The sequence below is a fragment of the Trichechus manatus genome, unplaced genomic scaffold (assembly GCF_000243295.1).
Source record: "Trichechus manatus latirostris isolate Lorelei unplaced genomic scaffold, TriManLat1.0 scaffold00174, whole genome shotgun sequence".
Taxonomy (NCBI): Eukaryota; Metazoa; Chordata; class Mammalia; order Sirenia; family Trichechidae; genus Trichechus; species Trichechus manatus.
The window spans coordinates 1,240,064-1,262,966 of NW_004444110.1; the positions used below are offsets into that span (position 1 = coordinate 1,240,064).

Consider the following 22,903-nt stretch of genomic DNA (forward strand, 5'->3'; position numbering starts at 1 on the left):
TTTTTTTTTTTTTTTTTTTTTCCTTGGGATATAGTCTTTTGATGTTGAACTTCGGATTATTTTGTTTTTGCTTTCTAGGTGATGGGAGTTGCAGTGACACTAGAGGCTTGGAAATAGCTTTAAAGCAGCGTGTTGATGATGCACTCACTTCAAAACTTCCAATGTTTTACTTGGTCAACAGACCTCATATTAGTTTGGTACCATCTGCGTATCCACTTCAAATGAACTTGGAATATAAATCCCTGAGTCTGAATTGGGCCCAAGGGGACGTTTCTTTGGAGATTGTGGATGGTCTAAGTGGAAAGATCACTGAAAGGTTAGAATTACTAATTTCTTTTAAAATGATGTATTAAGCAAAAGAAGACATTTTGATTGCATTTTAAAAAATTTTTCTAACTCTTTTTGGCTACCATTTATTGCATTCTGTATAATAATTATCATAAATTGCATGTGACCATGTTACAGGCATTATACTAGTTTTTTTTTTTTTTTTTTTTCTGTTGAGAACATATCCTGGAGAAGGTATATAACTTATTGAAGCTACATAGTAAAGTGTGGAGCCAGCATTCAGACCCAGGCAGTATGGCTCCAGAACCTGTGTTTTTGCAAGTGTCATTTGGTGACAATTTGCATTAGAATCATATAATGTGTTTGTAAAACAACAAAAAAAAATTTCTCCTACTGAATCTGAATTTCTAGATCTGAGATTTAGGAATATATTTTTGACGTGCTGTCTGAAATATTTCTGATGTATATCTCAGTGTAAGGACTGTTGCATTCTGCTATCCTGCCTTTTCATTTAATTCTTATAATAACTCTGTGAGTTAGTGGTATTGTTCTTCTTTTTACAGGTAAACATATTCAGGCTAGCTTAAATATCTTGCCTGAGGTCACGCGAGTAGTAAGTGACACAACTGGGATTCCAGTCCAGTCATTACATTTCCAAAGTTCTGGTTCTTAACCATGATGTTCTATGCCTTCTAAACGTTTCTTTGTAATATCTCCACCATTGCTTATTGAGTAGAACTAAAACCCTTTTAGTGTGAACATACATTTATAATGAGGTAATGAATAATTTTAAAAGTTTAAATGCTTAGAATTGCTTTCTTTGTGAGGGATGGATTTAAATTAAGAGCACATACAAATGTTTCTTGGTGTAAACCTAGTCAAGCATATTAATGGTTATTTTAACTAGGATAAATTGTGCTATTTATGCTTTGGATCAGCATAGATGAGTGTTTTGCTGTTAATAATAGACACAACTACACAGGCTTAATCCACAAGGGTTTAATCTCAGGTCAAAGAAACTTGAAGGGAGGCAGTCCAGGGCGACCCACGCTCCTAACTTCTGCACCACCTCAGATCGTGGCTTGAATCCTCCAAGTCACCTCATGGTCCGTGGGACTGCTGAAGCACCCCCTGTAAAGTCTGCATTGCAAGGCTGGAGAAAGGAGAAAAGCAGAAAGTTAAAAAATAAAATTAAAAAAAAAAGATCTCTCAAGAGCCCCCATGGAAGTCTTGTCTAACACTTCGGCTTAGATCGCAATAGCCTGCACTCCATTGCATAGATGCAAAAGAGGTTGGGAAATGTAGTCTTTTATCCCAGGTGGCAATATGTTGTTGTTGTTGTTAGCTGTCATTGGGCTGATACGGACTCATAGCGACCCCATGTGTGCCGAGTAAACTCCATGGGGTTTTCAAGGCTGTGACGGTTCAAAAGCAGAGAGCCCGGCTTGTGTCCCTAGGCATTACTGGGCAAGTGTGTTCGAACTGCCAATCTTTGGGCTAGTAGTTGAACATTTAACCGTTTATGCCACCCAGGAGTAGCAGTATACCCATCCCAAAATCAGCATGAATATAGCTGTGTAAATCAGATTTTTTTTTTCATTTTATGGAAATCATCCAATAGCAACAAGAAGAATGAAAAGAAAAACTACAAACTCCACTTTTTAGCAAAACTAGGAGACAAATATAATCCAAAGACTCTAGAATACAGTAAAGACTTCCAAAAGCAGCTGAGATGGGGTAGAAGCTTTGCAAAAAGAGGACAATACAAGAAGGGAGAGTACTGAGAGGGCCTCTTTGTATCAGATCTCAGAAATACTAGCAAAATTCCACTTTTTGAAGGTTTGTACCTGACGTACAAAAAGCTACATCCCTTCTTGCAACAATGGTTGTTGGAACTGGGAAGGGTGACATCAGGAATCTTTCAGAACCCAATTTTGGAAAAAAGCAGAGGATGTAGGGCTACCCAAACAGTGAGTCAGATAAGATATTACTTGCAGGAACCAGTTTGGTTGTAGAAACCACCTAGCCTTAAAGATTTTTCTAGTCCCTTTCCCTTAGGAGCCTCATGCAATCATTCTAACTTAGAAAAATCCAACTCATTCATTCATGAATAACAAGAACACTGAGACAACAAAAGAAGCCAGCAAAACTACAGACAACGACACTGTTTAGAAAAACTTTTCTGTGGAACAGGTGGGGATTTAAGAAGGAGTACGCTAATTTATCATTGTTCTAGTAAGAGACTAATATTTTCTAAAGAAGTAAGTGAATAAGCATTTTATAAAATGTTATAACAGAAAGATGACCACTGGACCCAAAATAGATATCATTTTAAATATCAGAAGAACTACACATTGTAAGCATGTAATGAAAGACATTAAAAAGCTATTTACTGAAAACAGTGCAAAAAACAGTAAACATGAAAATGATGGCATAAAAAAGACAAAATATAGCTGTCACTTTTGATAAATGTAAAATGAACTTAACTCATCTATTATGGCCAAATGCTTGCCAGATGATTACAAACAAAAAGTAAGCAGAAGTTGTGATCTAAATATTAAACAAGGTGGAATTCACCCCCCAAAACATTGCATAAGACAAAAAAGGACACTTCAAGATATATAAGGAGTATCATTTATAATGAAGACAGACAGTTATGACTACTATGCAGCAAATAACATAGCATCAACGTTCATAAAGCAGAAATTACAGAGGACAAGAGGAAAAATGGAAATTATAATAATAGAGACTATATAATTCACCTCTTTTAGTTCATGCTAGAGCAAGTGGACGAAACGATAAGCAAGGATATAGCAGTTTTAAATAACAATAAGGTAGATTTTATTGATTTATTTAGAACTCTGTACCATAAGAATATAAAACATACATACTTTTCAAGATCCTACAGAACATTTGCAAAGAATTACCATATATTAGCCCATAAAGAAAATCTCAAATTCTAAGAAATGGAAGCAACACAGACAATGTTTTCTGTATATGATGCAATAAAACTATAAGTTACAGAATAACAAAGGAAGAATGCTAGAAGCTGATTTCACTTGGGAGAAAAAAGCTCTTAGCTCAAACAGGAAATATAAACTGAAATTACAGAATTTTAGAAAGCAATATTTACAAAGTGCCACATATCAGAACTTATATACAGTTAAAGCAATGCTGAGTGGAAGTCATAAATCTTAAATGGTTATAACAAATAATGCAGATAAACAGAATGAAGGAATAATTAAAACTAGATCTGTAAATTAAAGAGCTGTTGTTAAGTCCCTGATGGAGCCGGAGAAAGGTGGGGTGCAGAACTCAAATTCTTGTAAGAAGACCAGACTTATTGGTCTCTCTGAGAGTGGAGGAACCCCGGAAAGCATGGCCCCTGGATTCTCTATCAGCCCAGAACTAAAACAATTTCCGAGGCCAACTCTGCAGACAGGGATTGGACTGGACTGTGGGACATAAAGTGATACTCGTGAGGAGTGTGCCTCTTAGCTCAAGTAGATAAAAGAGACTAAATGGGCAGCTTCTGTCCGGAGGTGAGATGGGAACGCAGAGACGGTTAGGAGCTGGTTGAATGGACATGGGGAATCGGGTGGATAGGAGGAGTGTGCTGTCACAGTATGGGGAAAGCAATAAAGGTCACATAACAATGTATATATAAATTTTTGTATGGGTGACTAACTTGAAATGTAAACTTCATTTAAACTACAACAATAAAAAAATAAAGAGCTGTTGTTAGCTGTCATCAAGTCGTCCCCCAACTCATGGACCCCATGCACAACGGGATCAGACCACTGTGATCCATATGGTTTTCACTGGCTGATTTTTCAGAAGTAAATTGCCAGGCCTTTCCTCTTAGTCTATTATAATCTGGAAACTCTGCTGAAATCTGTTCAGCATCACAGCAACACATAAGCCTCCACTGACAGATAAGTGCTGTCTCTGCCTAAGGTATATTAGCCCAGAATTGAACCCAGGTCTCCCTCATGGAAGGTAAGAATTCTACCACTGAATCCACCACTGCCCCCAGTTAAAAAGCTAGAAAACAGAAAAAGGTAGAATTAATCAGAAAAAGCTGATACTTTGAAAAAATATCAGTAGCTAATCTCATGCAAAATACAGGGAAACCTGTGAGATCCAGAACTCAACAGGACTGCCTTGTTTTTCCAGATCTTACAAGTTTTCCACCTTTGACAGGGTGCAGTCTTACAACTTTTTTATCACTTATTTTAATGGAAGATATTTGAGTTTTCCTTCTCTGATAGGTTTCTGCCTTACACAGATTCTGGCTTTTGCAGGTTTTACTGTAATAAATTATAAGGGAGTAATAAATGAGAAACAGAAAATTAAAAGAATCATAAAAAAACTACTTTGCTCAGCCATGCAAGTACATTTGAAAACCTAGATTAAATGAATAAATTTCTAGAAGAATTATTCAAAAAATGGTGCAGAAAGGAGGGGCCAAGATGGCAGCATGGTTAGACACATCATAATGTCCCTCTACAACAAAGTCTTGTATAAACAACTAAGAACAGACACAAATAGAAACCTTAGATCTCTGAACATCAAATGGACTGAAGAAAAAAACTGAATACCAATTGGAAGGAGAGAGAGAACAAGGACAGTGGGAAAGTGGTGACTCACGGGTCATCCACAACCTACCTGCTAACCCAGAGCAGCATGACCATTTTGGAGTGGCTGCAAGTAACATGCCTGAGTGAGGAGCCCAGGAAGAGATTATCGAGAAATACACAGCCTGAACATGTGCCTGACTGTCTTTGTGAGCATCTGCCTCCTTTGCCATGAGACCAAAACTGGATGGTGCCCAACTACCATTACTGGACAGTTGGATCAAAGATCTGCAGAAGATTAAAGGAGGAAAATGCAGAAAAGAATTTCAATTTCTCATGGAATCCAGATTTTCCAGAACCATATAGGCTGGTTCCACCCGAAAATATTGCCCTGAAATAATCTTTAAACCTAAACCAAAAATGTCCCCCAAAGTGTTCTTAAAACCAAACAACAGTTTAGCTTAACTAATAAAAAAATGTCTGCTTTGAGCATTATGATTTTTTAATATGCATCTATATGAGATCAAATTGGCAACAGAAACTCAGAAGATTAGACAGGAACATTAAGGATGGTGAGTTTATGTTAATAGAGGAGCAACAACTCAGAAAAGAAGGGTACGAATAGTTACACAACTTGAAGAATGTAGTCAGTGTCACTGAATTGTATGTGTTGAAACTGTTGTTTTCACTGTGTATGTTCTAACAAAAACAAAAAAAAAATTTTTTTTAAAAAATGAAATATACAGTCTGAGTTAGAGAAATTGTGTAAATAGCTCTGGAAAGGAACAATGAGGTGGGCAACCATTGCCCCGGGTCTGGGAATGCTAGAGAGACAGTGACACATGGGAACAATATGCCATTGAAACCAGGAAAGCACAGGGAAGATCTGCGGGAGTAAACGGTTGCAGGTTGGATTAAAGGAACTTCAGGCCAAGACACAGATAAACCAGGGAGTACACATTTGCAGAGGGGCAAAGGGAAGTTAAAGGAGGGAAGGTGTGAGCTTAGATGACCTGGTGTGCAGAGAAGGGAGGGAGCTAGGTTGCCACACATGTTCATGCAGAGGACTCCCTCCTCCCTTCAAGACCAGGCTGCTAGTGTGGTCACACACACTCTTGTGAAGGGCTCCTTACCCCCACCAAGACCAGGTTGTTAGTGTAGAGACCCCTGCCCTCCCCACCCTTATCCTCTTCAGCTTACCACACACCCTGCCTGATCAGAGATCTCCCTTACCCACTGCAAAAAGGCCATCCCTGCTTGTGAAGAGACACCGTGCTAATCCCTCCTACCCTCTGGTACTGCCCCACCTATCCACACCTGAACAGAACCCTCTTGGGCCGCCAGACCAAGTGCAGAAGGCTTGCATTGCCTCTTCCCTTACCCCCTTCCAGGGATTCCCCTGCCCTTCCACACCCAAGTGGAAACCCTGTAGGCCACCCAACCAAGTGCAGAACCTTGCACACACACACCCCCGAAGCTCCCCCACCCTTCCGTGACTATGCAGAAGCACTCCAGGCCACCTGTCCAAGCACAAAAGCCTCATGCTGCCCTCTTCTCCCTCCCAGTGAACCCCTCCACCCTTCCATACCTGTATGGATGGTTACTCCCCTGTCACAAATAGGTAAAAACTACCTACCCCCCGCCACACACACTGTACCACCTACCCATAACTGCATGGAGGGTTTACCCTGATCACCAAGGCTCTGCTGCCCAACCAAGTGTGAGTGGACAACTCGCCCAGCAAAGCAGGGCACATCACCTATTCACGCCAACATAGAGTCAGTACTGTCCCTGAAGTGCTAGGGAGGGACTCCCAGCTACCTGATACCTCACGCCTTACCACGGGAAGGACCCTGATCTCTCAATTCCAAGCAGTTACCCAAAGGAAAGTTTTAAGTGCTTAATGTCATAGACCCCACATGTGTACTCGACCCTCCATAAACTCCAGTGAAGAGAAACCACAGTTAACCAACTGGTAGCTCCAAAGACATGCGTATCTCAATTATACAAAACAACAATAATTAAAATAATACAAAGGAAGGGCAGCAACCCAAGGAGAAAAGAAATAAACTCCTAATATGTCAAAACAAAAACAAACAATGACAAACATTAATGCCTCGAAGACAGCAAACAATTACAAACCTTATGAAGAAAAAAAGATAGCCCAATGTAATGAACAAAATAAAGGGACGGAAACAATCTCTAAGGAGGGACAGATAATGGAACTATTCAATTAAGACTTCAGAAAAACTAGTACTAAGTTTACTCAGAGAGATAAAGGAAAACACAGAAGAAAAAAAGCTAGAATAACTTAGGAAAACAATACAAGAATAAAACGTCAAATTCAATAAAGAGATAGAATCCCTAAAAAACAAAAAATCAACAAATAGAAATTCTGAAGTTCAATAGTACAATAACAAAAATAAACAACTCCATGGATGGACACAAAAGTAGAATTGAAACAGTGGAAGAAAGAATCAACTGATTAGAAGACAAAACCTTTAAATGCACTCAGTTTGAGAAACAAACAAAAAAAGAATGAAGAAAAATGAACAAACCCCCACCAAGCCCAGGTTGTTAGTGTAGAGACACCATCAAAAGGAACAAAATGGGAATAAGGAGAATTCCAAAAAAAGATGGCAGAAAGAATATTTGAAGAAATAATGGTGAAGAATTTCCCAAGTATCTCAAAAGATGAGATTTTCATCCAAGAAGCTCATCGAACTCCATATAGGATAGACCCCCAGTGAAATTAATCAAGACATTATAATCAAACGTTCCAGATCCCAGGACAAAGAATCTTGAGAATAGCACAGTAAAAGTGAAATATAACCTACAAAAAAAAAAAAAAAACATTGCCGTCGAGTTGATTCCAACTCATACTGACACTATGGTACAGAGTAAAACTACCCCATAGAGTTTCCAAGGCAGTACATCTTTACGGAAGCAGATTGCCACATCTTTCTCCTGTGGAGCACCTGGTGGATTGAACCACTGACCTTTAGCAGCCAAGCACTTTAACCACTGTTCCACCAAGGCTCCTTCATCACCTACAAAGGGGCTAAGATCTGATTTCTCATCAGAAACTATGCAGGCAAGAAGGCAATGGAATAACATATACAAAGTCCTGAAAGAAAATAACTGTCAAGCAAGACTAATATATCCAGCAAAATAGTCATTCAAAAATGAGGGAGAAATTAGAACATTATCAGATAAGCAGAAATTAAGGGAATTTGTAACTACCAGACTAGCTCCACAAGAAATATGAAAGAGAATCCTTCAGATAGAAAACCAACAAAATCATATAGCAACCTGAGGTTGACACATGACAGCATCAGCCTGATACCAAGCCAGGTGAAGACATTACAACAGTAAAATATAGTTAAAAAATGATTACAGGGAATCCAGGACACAAAGTTTTAATTGACAACATCAAAACAAAAGGGAGAATGATTGGTGTAGTTATAGAACTTCCATATGGTGAGGAGGTTTAGGTGATTTCAAGGTATAACAGACTGTAGGATGTCAAGTGTAAACCTCATGGTAACCACAAAGAAAATTAATAAATCTAATCGTCAAAATAGGTAAGAACACATAGTAAACATAAAAACAACAATAATAAAAGAAAAGAAAACCAATATATAAAAATAAGTCAGCACAGAAAGAACAAAGAAACCATTAACACCACACACACACACACACACACACACACACACACACACAGCATTAACAAAATGGCTGCAGTAAATTCTCTCCTATCAATAATCACACTGAATGACAGTGGATTAAATGCACCAGTCAAAAGAGAGTGGCAGAATGGATTTAAAAAAAAAAAAAAAAAAACTTGACCCATCAATATGTTGCCTACAAGAGACACATCTTAGGCACAAAGAATTAAATAGGTAAAAATCAAAGGGTGGAAAAAACATACCAAGGAAACAGCAACCAAAAGAGAGAAGGAGTGGCAATATTAATATCTGCCAAAACAGAGTTTAAGTCAAAACCCATTATAAGAGACAAAGAAGGACATTATATAATAATAAAAGGGACAGTTCACCAAGAACACAAAACACTTACAAATATTTAGGCACCCAATGTCAGATCCCAAAATTTATAAAGTAAACTCTAACAGAATTAAAGAGAGAAATAGATCTGAAATAATAGTTGTTCTTGTTGTTAGATGCTGCTGAGTCAGTTCCAACTCACAGCAACCCTGTGTACAACAGAACAAAACATTGTCTGGACCTGCGCCATCCTCACAATCATTGCTATATTTGAGCCCATTGTTGCAGCCACTGTGCCAGTCCATCTTGTTGAAGGTCTTGCTCTTTTTCACTCACCCTTTACTGTCGTTCATGGACTGGTTCCCCCATGATAAAATGTCCAAAGTAATTAAGACACAGTCTTGCTATCCTCCCTTCTAAGGAGCATCCTGGGTGTAATTCTTCCAAGGCATATTTGTTTGTTCTTCTGACAGTCCATGGTATATTCAGTATTCTTCACCAACACCATAATTCAAAGGCATCAAGTCTTCTTCGGTCTTTTTTAGTCATTGTCTAGCTTTCACATGCATATGAAGCCATTGAAAATACCATGGCTTGGGTCAGGCTTACCTTGGTCCTCAAGGTGACATCTTTGCTTTTTAACACTTCAAAGAGATCTTTTGCAGCAGATTTTCCCAGTACAATATGTCATTTGATTTCTTGACTCCTGCTTCCATGGGCATTGATTCTGAATCCAAGTAAAATGATATTCTTTATAACTTCAGCATTTTCTCTGTTTATCATGATATTGCTTATTGGTCCAATTGTGAGGATATTTGTTTTCTTTATGTTGAAGTGTAATCCATACTGAAGGCTGTAATCTTTTATCTTCATCAGTAAGTGCTTCAATTCCTCTTCACTTTCAGTGAACAAGGTTGTATCATCTGTACATCACTGGTTCGTTAATGAGTCTTCTTCCAGTTCTGATGCCACATTCTTCATATAGTCCAACTTCTGAGATTATTTGCTCAATATACAGATTGAATAAGTATAGTGAAAGGATACAATCCTGACGCAAACCTTTCCTGACTTTAAACCACGCAGTATCCCCTATTCAAACAACTGCCTCTTGGTCTATGTATAGGTTCCTCATGAGTACAATTAAGTGTTCTAGAATTCCCATTCTTCACAATGTTATCCATAATTTGTTATGATCCACAGAGTTGAAGGCCTTTGCATAGTCAGTAAAACACAGATAAACATCTTTCTGGTATTCGCTGCTTTCAGCCAACATCCATCTGACATAAGCAATCATATCCCTTGTTCCACATCCTCTTCTGAATCTGGCTTGAATTTCTGGTGGTTCCCTGTCAATGTACTGCTGCAACCATTTTTTAATTATCTTCAGCAAAATTTTACTTGTGTGTGATATTAATGATATTGTTCAATAATTTCCACATTCTGTTGAACCCCTTTTCTTTGGAATAGGCACAGATATGAATCTCTTCCAGTCAGTTGGCCAGGTAGCTGTCTTCCAGATTTTTTTGGCATAGACAAGTGAGCACTTCCAGCATTGCCTCCATTCGTTGAAACATTTCAATTGCTATTCAGTCATTTCCTGGAGCTTTGTTTCTTGTCAATACCTTCAGTGTATCTTGGACTTCTTCCTTCAATACCAGTAGTTCTTAATCATTTGCTGCCTCCTAAAATGACTGAATGTCAACCAGTTCTTTTTAGTACAGTAGTAGGAAGAGATTTTAATACACCACTTTCAACAATAGATATAACAACTAGAAAGAAAATAAAAATATAGAAGACCTGAATAACACTATTAACCAGCTAAACCTAAGAGACATATAGAACACACCACTGAACAGTGGCACAATACACATTCTTCTCTGATGCACACAGAACATTCTCTAGTGTAAACCATATTTTAGACCACAAAACACACCTCAATAAATTTAAAAAGACTGAAATCATATAAAGTGTCTTGTACAACAATAAGAGTATGAAGCTAGAATTCAGTAACAGGTAGAATAAGGTAAAAATACATAGAAACTAAATAATACATTACTAAAAAAACTATTGGATCATAGAGGAAACAAAAGTGAAATTAAAAAAATAGTTAGAATCAAACAAAAATGAAAACACAACATACCAAACAAAACCTTTGAAATGCAGCAAAAGCGGTGCTCAGAAGGAAATTCGTAGAAATAAATGCCTACGTTAAAAAAGAAGATCCAAGATCAATAACTTAACACAACAACTTGAACAAATAGAAAAGGAAGAGCAAAAGAAAGGAAATAATAAAGATCAGAGCAGAAATAAATGAAAGGGAAAACAGAAAAACAATAGAAAGAATCAGCAAGACCAGAAATTGATTGTTTGAGAGGAACAATAAAATAGACAAACAATTGGCAAGACTGACAAAGGAAAAAAATGAGAAGAGGCGAATAATCAAAATAAAAACGAAATTGGAGACATTACAACAAACCCAACTGAGATAAAGAAGATTATAACAGAATACTACCAAACATTATACTCCAACAAATTTGAGAAATGAACAAATTCCTAGAAACACATTTCCTATGTAAACTAACACAAATATAGGTAGAAAATCTAAACAGGCCCACAACAAAAGGTGAGATTGAAGATGTCATCAAAAATTTTGCAACAACAACAACAAAAATCCCAGGACCAGATGGCTTCCCTGGGGAATTTTACCAAACATTCAGAGAAGAGTTGACACCAGTTCTACTCAAACTTTTCCAAAACATAAAAGAGAAGGGAATACTCTCTAACTCAGTCTATGGAAGCCAGCATCATCCTGATATCAAAGCCAAGTAAAGATATCACAAAGAAAATTACAGACCAATATCCCTCATGAATATAGACGCAAAAATTCTTGACAAAATTCTAGCAAACAGAATTCAACAGTGTATTACAAAAACCATACATCATGGTCAAGTGAGATTTATACCAGGATTTCAAGGGTGGTTCAACATTAAAAAATTAATCAATGTAATTCACCACATAAATAAAGGAAAATAACCACATGATCATCTCAATTGATGCAGAAAAAGCATTTGCTAAAATACAACACCCTTTCCTGATAAAATAACTCTGAACAAAATAGGAATAGAAGGGAAATTCCTCAACATAATTAAGGACATAAATATGCAAAATGAACAGCCATCTTTATTCTCAACGGAGAAAGACTGAGAGGCTTCCCCTTGAAAACAAAAGACAAGAATATCCATTATCACCACTCTTTAATTCAATATTTTACTGGAATTCTTAGCCAGGCAATTAGGCAAGAAAGAGAAATAAAGGATATCCAGATAAGAAAGGAAGAAATAAAACTATCCTTATTTGCAGATGATACCCTATACTTAGAAAACCCCTAACATTCCACAAGAAAGTTACGGATCTACTAGAATGTTGCAGGGTACAAGATCAACACACAAAAATCAGTTGGCTTCCCTTACACTAAACGAGAAATCCCAAAAGGAAATCATGAAAACAATACCATTTACTTTAGCCTCCAAAATGGTAGAATAGCTAGGAATAAACCTAACCAGGGATGTAAAACACTTATGCAATGAAAACTATAAAACACTAATGCAAGAGACTAAAAGACCCACGTAAATGGAAGAACATTCCACAGTCATGGATTAGAAGACTTAATATTGTGAATACGTCAATACTTCCCGAAGCAATCTCTAGATAGAATGCAATCCCAATCCAAATTCCAACAACATTCTTTTCTGAATTGGAAAAACTAATCACCAACCTTAAACATGGAAAGGAAAGAGGTCCCGAATAGACAAAGCAGTATTGAAGAAGATGAACAAAGTAGGCCTCACTCTGCCCAATCTCAAAACATACTATACAGCTACAGTAATCAAAACGACCTGGTACTGGTTCAGTGATAGACATATAGACCCATGGAATAGAATTGATAACCCAGAAATAAATCCATCCACCTACGGACAACTAATTTTCAACTAGGGGTCAAAGTCCATTCAATGGGGAAGAAACAGTCTCTTTAACAAATGGTGCTGGCAAAGTTGAATATTCACTTGCAGAAAAATGAAACAGAACCCATACCTCACACCATACACAAAAACTAACTCAAAATGGTTTGAAGACCTAAATGTAGAAGCTAAAACTATAAAGTTTTTGGAAGAAAACATAGGAACAAAACTGTGGGACCTAATTTTTTTTTTTTTTTAATTATCAAACACTACAAATGCATGAACGACAGAAGACAAATAGATACCTGGAACCTCATAAAAATTAAATACTTACGCTTATCAAAAGACTATCAGAAGAGTGAAAAGACAACCTACAGACTGGGAAAAATCTTTGGAACAACATATTAGAAAAAGGTATAGTAGCTAAATTATATAGAAGTCTTCTACAACTCAACAACAAAAATACAAACAACACAATTAAAAAATGGACAAAGAACATGAACAGACACACTTTACCAAAGAGGACGTTCAAACAGCCAACAAACACATGAAAAGATGTGCACAATCATTAGCCATTAGAGAGATGCAAATCAAAACTGCAGTGAGATACCATCCCCTGAAAAAGTGGCACTGATAGAAAAAATAAATAAATAACAGAAAACAGCAAATGCTGATGAGAATGTGGGGAGATTGGAACTCTAACACACTGATGGTGGGATTGTAAAATGGTACAGCCACTGTGGAAAACAACATGACACTTCCACAAAAGAACTAGAAATAGGGAGCCCTGGTAGTGCAGTGGTTAAGAGCTCAACTGCTAACCAAAAGGTCAGCAGTTCAAATCCACCAGTCGCTCCTTGGAAACCCAATAGGACAGTTCTACTCTGTCCTGTAGGGTCGCTATGAGTCGAAATTGACTTGATGACAACAAGTTTTTTTATGATCCAGCAATCTCACTTCTAGTTATATGCCCTAGAGATCAAAGAGAAGAGGCACAAACAGATATATGCACATCTGTTTCATTGCAGCACTGTTAACAATATCAAAAATATGGAAACAACCTAAGTCCCCGTCAGCAGATGAATGGATGAAAAAAATGTGGTGCACCCGTACAATGGAATACCACACAGCCATAAAGAATAATGATGAGTTCTCAAAACATTACATGGATGAATCTGGAGTACGTTATGCTGAGTGAAATAAGCCAATCACAAAAGGACACATATTGTGTGATCTCACTTTTATAAGAAGACAAGAATAGGAATATATACAGAGACCAACATTCATTGGTGGTTACCAGGGATGAGGTGGTAGAGGAAAGGGGAATTGCTCTCTAGATAGTAGCCACTTGTTTGTTTTGATAATGAGAAAGGCAAGACTGAATGTGGGTGAAGTGTGCACAGCTTGACCAAGGTAAATGGTGTCACTAGGAAGTACACAAGAAGAAAAGACATTTTTGGTAAAATATATGATATACATACTTTTGCAACAACACCAATAACCAAAAAAATGTGTATGGTTACATATGTATGTATATACGCATATAGTGTATGGATATGTATATGTGTGTATATATGTGTATATACATGTCTGTGTGTATATGCATGTACATATATATAGCAAAACACATAGGGGGCACAGTTATGGATACTTCTTAGATATAACCAAATGCCTTGTGAGATTGGTTTTCTGGATTTGAAGGCTTAGGACCTGTCTTAAGCTGCGTTCTCTAGAGAAGCAAAACCAGTACAGCGTATAAATATATATGTAGAGAGAGATTTATATCAAGGAAACAGCTCACGCGATTGTAGAGGCTAGAATGTCCCAAGTCCGTGGATCAGGGTAGAGTCCTCTCCCAAGTCACACAGCCGCAAAAGCTGGCAAGCCCAAGATTGGCAGGTCGGAAAGCAGAGCTTCTGCTCACAGGCTGTGAAGGTTGACAAATTCCAAGATCGGCAGGCAAGCCCATAAGGTTTCTCCTAATTCACGTAGCTGCAGGGGCTGGCGAAGCCAAGATCGGCAGGTCAGAGAGTAGGGCTCCACTCACAGGCTGTGCGGATCAGTGAATCCCAAGTTCGGCAGACAAGCTGACAGCTCAAGTCCCAAGAACCAGAGATGAGACCACAGAAGGCAGCCACAGGATCCAGAGTAAGCAAAAAGCCAGAATGTCTGCTTATATTCAGATGCAGGCCACACCCCCAAGGAGACTCTCTTTCATCTGATTGGCTACTCACAGTATATTCAGTCATGGGAGTGATCACATTAAAACACTGAGAATCATGGCCCAGCCAAGTTGACACACAGCCTTAACCATCACAGGACCATAGTCTTATGGGACAACTAGGTCAATCGGCATAATATAGTTTATAAAGTTTATGTTCTGCATCCTAATTTGGTGAATAGTGTGTGGCGTCTTAGAAGCTTACAAGTGGCCATCTAAGATACAACTCCTGGTCTTTACTCATCCAAAGGAAAAGAGAGAGCAGGAAGCCAAAGACTCAGAGAAGAAACTAGCCTACAGGACTAATTGTGTACAAGAACCACGACCTCATACCTTGAGACCAGAACTACATGGTGCCCGGCTACCACTACTGACCATTTTGATCAGGGCCACAATAGATGGATCCTGATAGAGTGCGAGAAAAGTGTGGAACAGAACTCACTTACTAGACCAAATGAGACTAGAGGACTCCCTGAGACTCATCACCCTGAGATACTCTTCAAACTTTGAAAAGAAACTGTACCCTGAAGCCACCTTTAGCTAAATAACTGATTGGCTCATAAAATAAAGAATATCACCTATAAGTACAATGATCTTTTAAAAGATCATCTGTATAAGACCAAATGGTCAAAAATTACTCTAAAGCAAAGATGAGAAAGTAAGGGGGGCAGGGAAACCAGGTTACTGGAAATGAAATAACCAGAACAGAATTAATGAGAATGTTGACACATTGTGAAAAGTGTAGCCAATGTCACTGAACAATTTGTGTAGAAATAATTGTTAAATGGGAGCCTAATTTGGTGTGTAAACTTCCACCTAAAACACAATAAACTATTATTTATAAAAGGTGCAAAGAGAGAAAAAATCTTCAACAGATTGATTTTCATCTGAAATGAGAAAGTTGTCAAGAAAATGCCCTAGCTCTTCCTAAGGAAAGCACCATTCTGCGGTGGTTCACAGAGGAATTTTACAAACTTGTAAATAGCAGTTATTTCCATTCCTCTCTAGAAAGATGGAAGTACTTTTATGAAGCAAGTGTATCATTGATGCTCAAACCTGATAAAAGATTACTGCCTCTTCCTCCCCTCAAAAGTTATAGACCAAGATCCCTTATACCCAAGCAAAATTCCTAAATAAAATATTAGGATACAGAAACTAGCAGCATATTTATAAAAATGTATTTTATACAACAATACTAATTGTCATTTTTCCTAGGAATACAAGAATAGTAACATAATAGATAGAATACCAAATTAGAAACTCCTTAAAATAATTTGTCATATTAGTTGATCTAGAGAGAAACGCAATATCTCCATCTCCATAAATTTTAAGAAGGAATTTAATAAAACTCAACAACTATTCTAAGTAAAGATACTCAATTAAAAAGGGGAATAGATATTTTTTACAGGATAAAATATATCTTTATTAATTCGAAAATATCATGATTAATGATATAATCTTAGAGGCATTCCCACTAACAACCAATGTAAGACATGGTTGTTCACTGTTATTGCTGTTATTTAACATTATACTGGAGGAATTAATACATTTGGATAAGAGAAAGAATTGAGAGATATAAAACATTGGAAAAGAGGAGGTAAAATTGTCACTCTTTGCAGATGATACCGGTTTATACCCAGAAAGCCCAAGAGAATCATCTGAAAAGCTACCATAACAAAAGAGAAGTCACTAAGGTATCAGGGAGGAAAATTAATATATACAGATTAATAGATTCCATACGCAAAAACGTATGTTAATCATTGCTACGTAAAACAACCTCAAAATTTAGTGGCTTAAAATAGCAATCATTTGTCGTTGCTCACAAGCCCTTAAGTCAGCTGAATGGTTCTTCTTGATTTGGTTGGCCACCCCCATGCATTTGGTGTCAGCTGTGGGTCTATTGCAGGTCAGTTTTGATGATCTTAGAGGGACAATTAGGCTCTGACCTATGTATTCTCAGCCTCTGTTAAAGTAGTCCCAACTTGCTCACATGGCAGAGGAAGAGGTCTAAGGGAATGAAAAGAACACAAGACTGCTGAGGCCTAGGCTCAAACTGGTACATTATCATTTCTGCATTAGTCTGTTCGCCAAAACAAGTAACAAGGCTAGCCAAAATTCAAGAGGAGGGGGAATCAACTGCACCTCTTGATGGAAGTATCTGAAAAGTCACATCGCAAAGAGCATGGATACAGGGAGGAATGAAGGATTATGGTAAATTTTATAATCTATAACAACAAGAAACAACTAATGAGAGATATAATGAAGGGAAAAATTACAATAATAAAAAAGTTTATGATCTGTGGACCCATTTTTGATAGAAACAAAAAATATATATACATGCACACACATGTACACATATATTTGGGGAGACAGGGTAGGTGAGTATATTTTACTTTTTTATTGAGTTAAAATTTACATACAGTGAAATGCACTGTACATCCAGTTTTATAAGTTTTGATGTATGTGTATACATCTGTAACCATCACCCCGGTCAGAATGCAGGATATTTCCATCATCCCAGAATGTATCTTCATGCCTTCTTCCAGTTAACCCCTAGTAGAACCACTGGTCTAAATTCTAATCACCATAGATTAATTTTGTTTTAAACGATAGAAATACTCCAGATATCAACCTTCTGCTTTAATTATTAATGCAGGAGTGTAATACTTAAACTGTAATTTTATAAAAGAAATTGAATTCAGAAAGTAATTAAATATTAGAAGTTATTTTTTTTCCATAAAAAAATTCTGTTTCACAGCACACCTTGCACAAAATCTGGGGTCAATAAATATTTGTAGACTATATATTGATTTTAATCCCTACTATTGCCAACATAAATGATTGAATAATGATTAGTAAATGTTTCATTCTCTTCTGCTTTAGTTCCCCATTTAAAAGTGGTGTGTCAATGGCAAGTCGGCTTTGTAAGGCTGCAATGTTAAGTCGGTTTAACCTGCTTGCCAAAGAAGCTAAAAAAGAAGATTTACTTGAAGCTAGTACATATCATGCAGCTAAGGTAAGTTCTTAAAGGAATTAAGTTCATCATAGAAATAAAAAGATAAACATAATATGGTAATTTTATGGTGATGCTACATAACAAAAGTTTTGAATATAAATTTCCTGAATATAAAATATTACCATGTATTATGGATTGAATTATGTCCCCCAAAAATATCTTCTGTAAATCCTAACCTCTATGCCTATGGTTATAATCCTATTTGGGAATGGGTTGTCTTTGTTAATGTTACACCTCAACGTAAAACAAAAATCCTCACAACAGAAGCAGTAAGCAACATCATGATAAATAGAGAAAATATTGAAGTTGTCAAGGATTTTATTTCACTTGGATCCACAATCAATGCCCATGGCTGCAGTGGTCAGGAAATCAAACAATGCACTGCACTGAGCAAATCTGCTGCAAAGACCCCTCTTTAAAGTATTAAAAAGTAAAGATTTCACCTTGAGCAGTAAGGTGCAGCTGACCCAAGCCATAGTATTTTCAGTTGCCTCATATGCATGGGAAAGCTGGACAGTGAATAAGTAAGACTGAAGAAGAGTTGATGGCTTTGAATTGCAGTGTTGGTGAAGAATATTGAACATAGCATGGACTGCCAAAAGAACGAACAAATCTGTCTTGGAAGATGTAAAGCCAGAATGCTCCTTAGAAGTGAGGATGGCGAAACTTCATGTCACATACTTTGGACATATTATCAGGAGGGACCAGTCCCTGGAGCAGAACATCATTCTTGGTAAAGTAGAGGGTGAACAAAAAAAAGGAAGACCCTAAAGGAGATGAATTGACACGGTGGCTGCAACAATGCACTCAAACATAGCAATGATTGTGAGGATGGTGCAGGACCAGGCAGTGTTTTATTCTGTTGTACGTATGGTCACTATGAGTCAGAACTGACTTGACGGCACCTAACAACAACAAGCTATGATGACATAGGTTAACCACCAAGAAGCCAGGCTAAAACATAAAAATAAGAATCTAAAAAACTAAGAAGAAAACAAAAATTAAGAGACATTGGCAGCTGTACAGCACCAGGAAGATGGAATTTACAATTTAAGTTTAGGCAAGCTAAGAAAAAAAATACAACCTTAGAAAAATAAATCCAGAGTTGCTATAATATATTATGTAAAAAGTTCAGATTTCAACAAAAAATTAGGGCATAGTAAAGAAACAGATAAGTGTGACCCATGCTCAGGAAAAGTAACAATAGAAACTGATTCCAAGTGGGTCCAACTGTTGACTGTAATAAAGAGTTCAAAACAGCTTTTATAAATATGTTCAAAGAATTAAAAGAAAATATGATAATAATGACTCAGTAAATAAGCAATCTCAATAGAGAAATAGAAACTACAAAAAAGAACCAAATTGATATTTTAGGGTTGAGATGTATAATTACTGAGCTAAAAAATTCACTAGATGGGCTCATTGGCATATTTGAGATGGCAAAAGAATCACTGAACTTGAAGATAAATCAACAAAAAATTTTCAAAGAACAGAGAAAATTTAAAAAATGAACAGAGCTTCAGAGACTTGTGGGACAATATCAAGCATATGAACATATTTGTAATGGGAATATAATAAAAATAGAGGTGAGAGAGAAAGGGGCAGGGAAAATAGTTGAAAAAATGACTGAAAAATCCCTAAATTTGATGAACAACATTAATCAGTAGACTCAGGATGCCCAACAAATGCCAAGAAAGAAAAAAAAAAAAAGAACCATACCTAGACATGTCATACTCAAACTGCTTACAAGAAAGAGAAAATCTTGAAAGTAGCAAGAGAAAAACAACTGATCACCTATAGGAGAACGATGCATTTAAAAGCTGATTTCACATTAGAAGGAACAGAGGCTGTAATGGTTTGTTTTGTGTGTCAAACACTAGTCTAATTGCTGTCATGGAGTAGTTACATGCAATTAAATTAGTTGGCCTTTGGTAGACCAGATCACCTTCCATAATACAATATGTTTTGTTGTTGTTTGCTGTCAAGTTGATTCTGACTTGTGACCCTGTAGGACAGAGTAGAACTGCCCCATAGTTTCCTAGGCTATAATCTTTATGGTAGCAGATCACCAGCTTTTTTCTCCCACAGAGTGGCTGGTGGGTTTGAACCACCGACCTTTCAGTTACCAGTTGAACACTTAACCATTGCTCCACCAGGACTCCTCATAATTAATATAATGTAATTACTTCATATGTAATATAATGTAATCACTTTCTGTAATATAATGACCTTTCCATAATACAGTGTAATGTAATCAGTCATTCAGTTGAGGTCATACCTGTGTCAGGTGGATCCTAAACCTAATCACATCTGAGTTATAAAAAGACCAGAATAGACACAATGACACACACACAGAGAAGAAGACAGATGACATGTGGGGATTGTCTGCAAGCAAAAGAATGCCAGGAAATTGCCAGCAGACACCAGAACTAGGAGGTAGGCTTACAGAAGGAATTGACATTACTGACACTCTGATTTTGGACTTTTAGCCTTCAGAACTCTGAGAAAATAAATTTATGTTCGTTAAAGGCACCCACTTGTAGTATTTCTGTTACAGCCAGCAATAAGACAGAAGCTACGATGGTTAATTTTATGTGTCAACCTCGTTAGGCTATAGTGCCCAGCTATTTAGTCACATACTAGGCTACATGTTGCTATGAAGGTATTAGATACGAGTAACATTTAGAGTCACTTGTCTTTAAATAAAGCTTATTACCTTCCATAATGTGGGTGGGCCTCATCCAATAAGTTGAAGGTTGTAAGAGCAAAATCTGAGATTTCCTAAGGAAGAAGGATTCTGCCTTAGGGCTGTAAATAGACATCCAGCCTGCCATCTGGCCTATCAGTTTCAGACAAGACTGCCAGAGTTTCCAACCTGTCAGCTGACCAATGGATTTTGGACTTGTCAGCCCACACAGTCGCAGGATCCAATTCCTAAAATTAATCTGTCAATCTCTCTCTTTCTGTGTGTGTGTTTGTGTATATATTTTATTGGTTCTGTTTCTTTGGAGAACCCTAAGACAGAGGCCAACTCAAAATAGCCAAAACAATCTTGAAAAAGCACAAAGTTGGAGAGTCCACACTTTCAAAGTTCAGAGCTTACCACAAAGCTATAAGAATTAATTCAGTGTGATACTGGAATGAGGATAAACATGTAGATTAATATAATTGAGTGTTCAGAAATAAACTCTGGCATTTATGGTAAATTGATTTTTGACAGAAGTGCCAAAATAATTCGATGGGAAAAATAGTCTTTTCAACAAATAATCCAGGGACAACTGTATATCCACATGCAAAAGAATGAATTTGGATCCCTGCACTGCACCATATATAAAACTTTTCTCAAAATGGGTCATAGACCCTATATGTAAGAGCTAAAATTAAAACTCAGAAGAAAACATAAGGGTAAATTTTCATGACCTTGCTGATGGGAACATAAAATGGTACAACCACTTTGGAAAACAGTTCGGCAGTTTCTTACAAAGGTAAACAAACATACTTGCCATGCACCCCAACAATTCCACTTCTAGGTATCCAGGAGAAACAAAAACTTATGTCCACACAAAGACTCAGGTTAAATGTTTATAGCAGTATTATTCATAATAGCCCAAAAACTGGAAACAAGTCAAATGTTCATTTACTGCTGAATGTATAAACAAAGTGTGATATAGCCATACAATGGAATACTAATCAGCAATAAAAAGGAACAAATTACTGATACATGAAATATCATGAATGAATCTGAAAACATTATGCTAACTGAAAGAGGCATGAAACAACAGTATATATTGTGTTAATCTATATGAAATTTGTGGAGAAAGCAAAATTCTAGAGATAGAAACTAGATTAGTGGTTGCTTGGGGTTGGGACTGGGAACACAGATTGACATCAGGTGGGTACAGTGGAACTTCTGGAGAGTAATGGAATTATTTTAAAACTAGACTGGTATTAGTTTTACTAGAACTCATCAAGTTGTACACTTACAATAGGTGAATTTTATATTGCATAAATTATGCCTAAATTAAAAGTTCATCTGTGTGTTTATTTATAAAAGAATGGAAGGAAATACACCAAAATATTAATGGTAATTATGTATAGTTTTGAAATTACAGGTGATTTTTATTCCTTCTGTATATTTTATCTATTTTTCAAATTTTATATAATGAGTATGAATACTTTCTTGATAAAAAGAAAGAAAAATTGCCTTCAGGTGTGTTGGGAAGGAAAGTTTTTAGCTTCAGAAGTAATTTTGAGAAAAATTCAAATTCAAGAAGATTTTTATTGGTTTTTTTTAAAATCAAGCTAAAGGAACAAGATTAGAGTTAAGTTACTTTTCATAAGTCAAATTCTGCCTATTTCCTATAATTCAATTTATTTTCCTTTCTAGTGTATGTCTGGATCCTATCAAGAAGCAAAAACTTTGTTGAAATCCTACTTACAGCAACATGGTTATGGCTCCTGGATTGTGAAATCTCCCTGTATAGAGCAATTTAGTATGTGAATTAGGTAATCCCTTGTCATATTAAAAATCTTGTACTTTTTGGTGTGTTTGACTAGTAAAAATGTTTTAAAAGTATTGATGGCCTTCAACTTTTAAAATCAGAGTCTTGCGAACAGCAGTGTCCAGAGGTTGGTGAACATAGTTTTTTTCATTGTTTATATTTTGGGAAAAGAATTACCTAATTCTAAATGTAGCATTCTCTATTTATACAGTTAATTTTTAAACCATTACTTTTTTTTTTTTTTTAGTTTAAAAGAAAGTTCATTTTCTGTTAAGTTTTTCCTTTAATTGTAAAGTTGATCCCTGCAGCTAAGGTATTCAGCATTATATAGCTGGC

The 22,903-nt window shown here is 36.7% G+C and overlaps 1 protein-coding gene across 2 annotated transcripts in view; it reads left to right on the top strand.

Annotated features, from left to right (window-relative positions):
* ADAD1 (adenosine deaminase domain containing 1) overlaps positions 1–22,616 on the top strand; it is a 49,446-nt gene extending 26,830 nt beyond the window's left edge. For both annotated transcript variants that reach the window (XM_004386850.1, XM_004386849.1), the window contains exons 9-11: positions 79–316; positions 17,933–18,065; positions 22,453–22,616. In XM_004386850.1, the coding sequence (XP_004386907.1) occupies positions 79–316; positions 17,933–18,065; positions 22,453–22,566 (485 nt within the window). In that variant the 3' untranslated portion in view covers positions 22,567–22,616. The remainder of the gene's footprint in view (positions 1–78; positions 317–17,932; positions 18,066–22,452) is intronic.
* Positions 22,617–22,903: the final 287 nt, after the last annotated feature.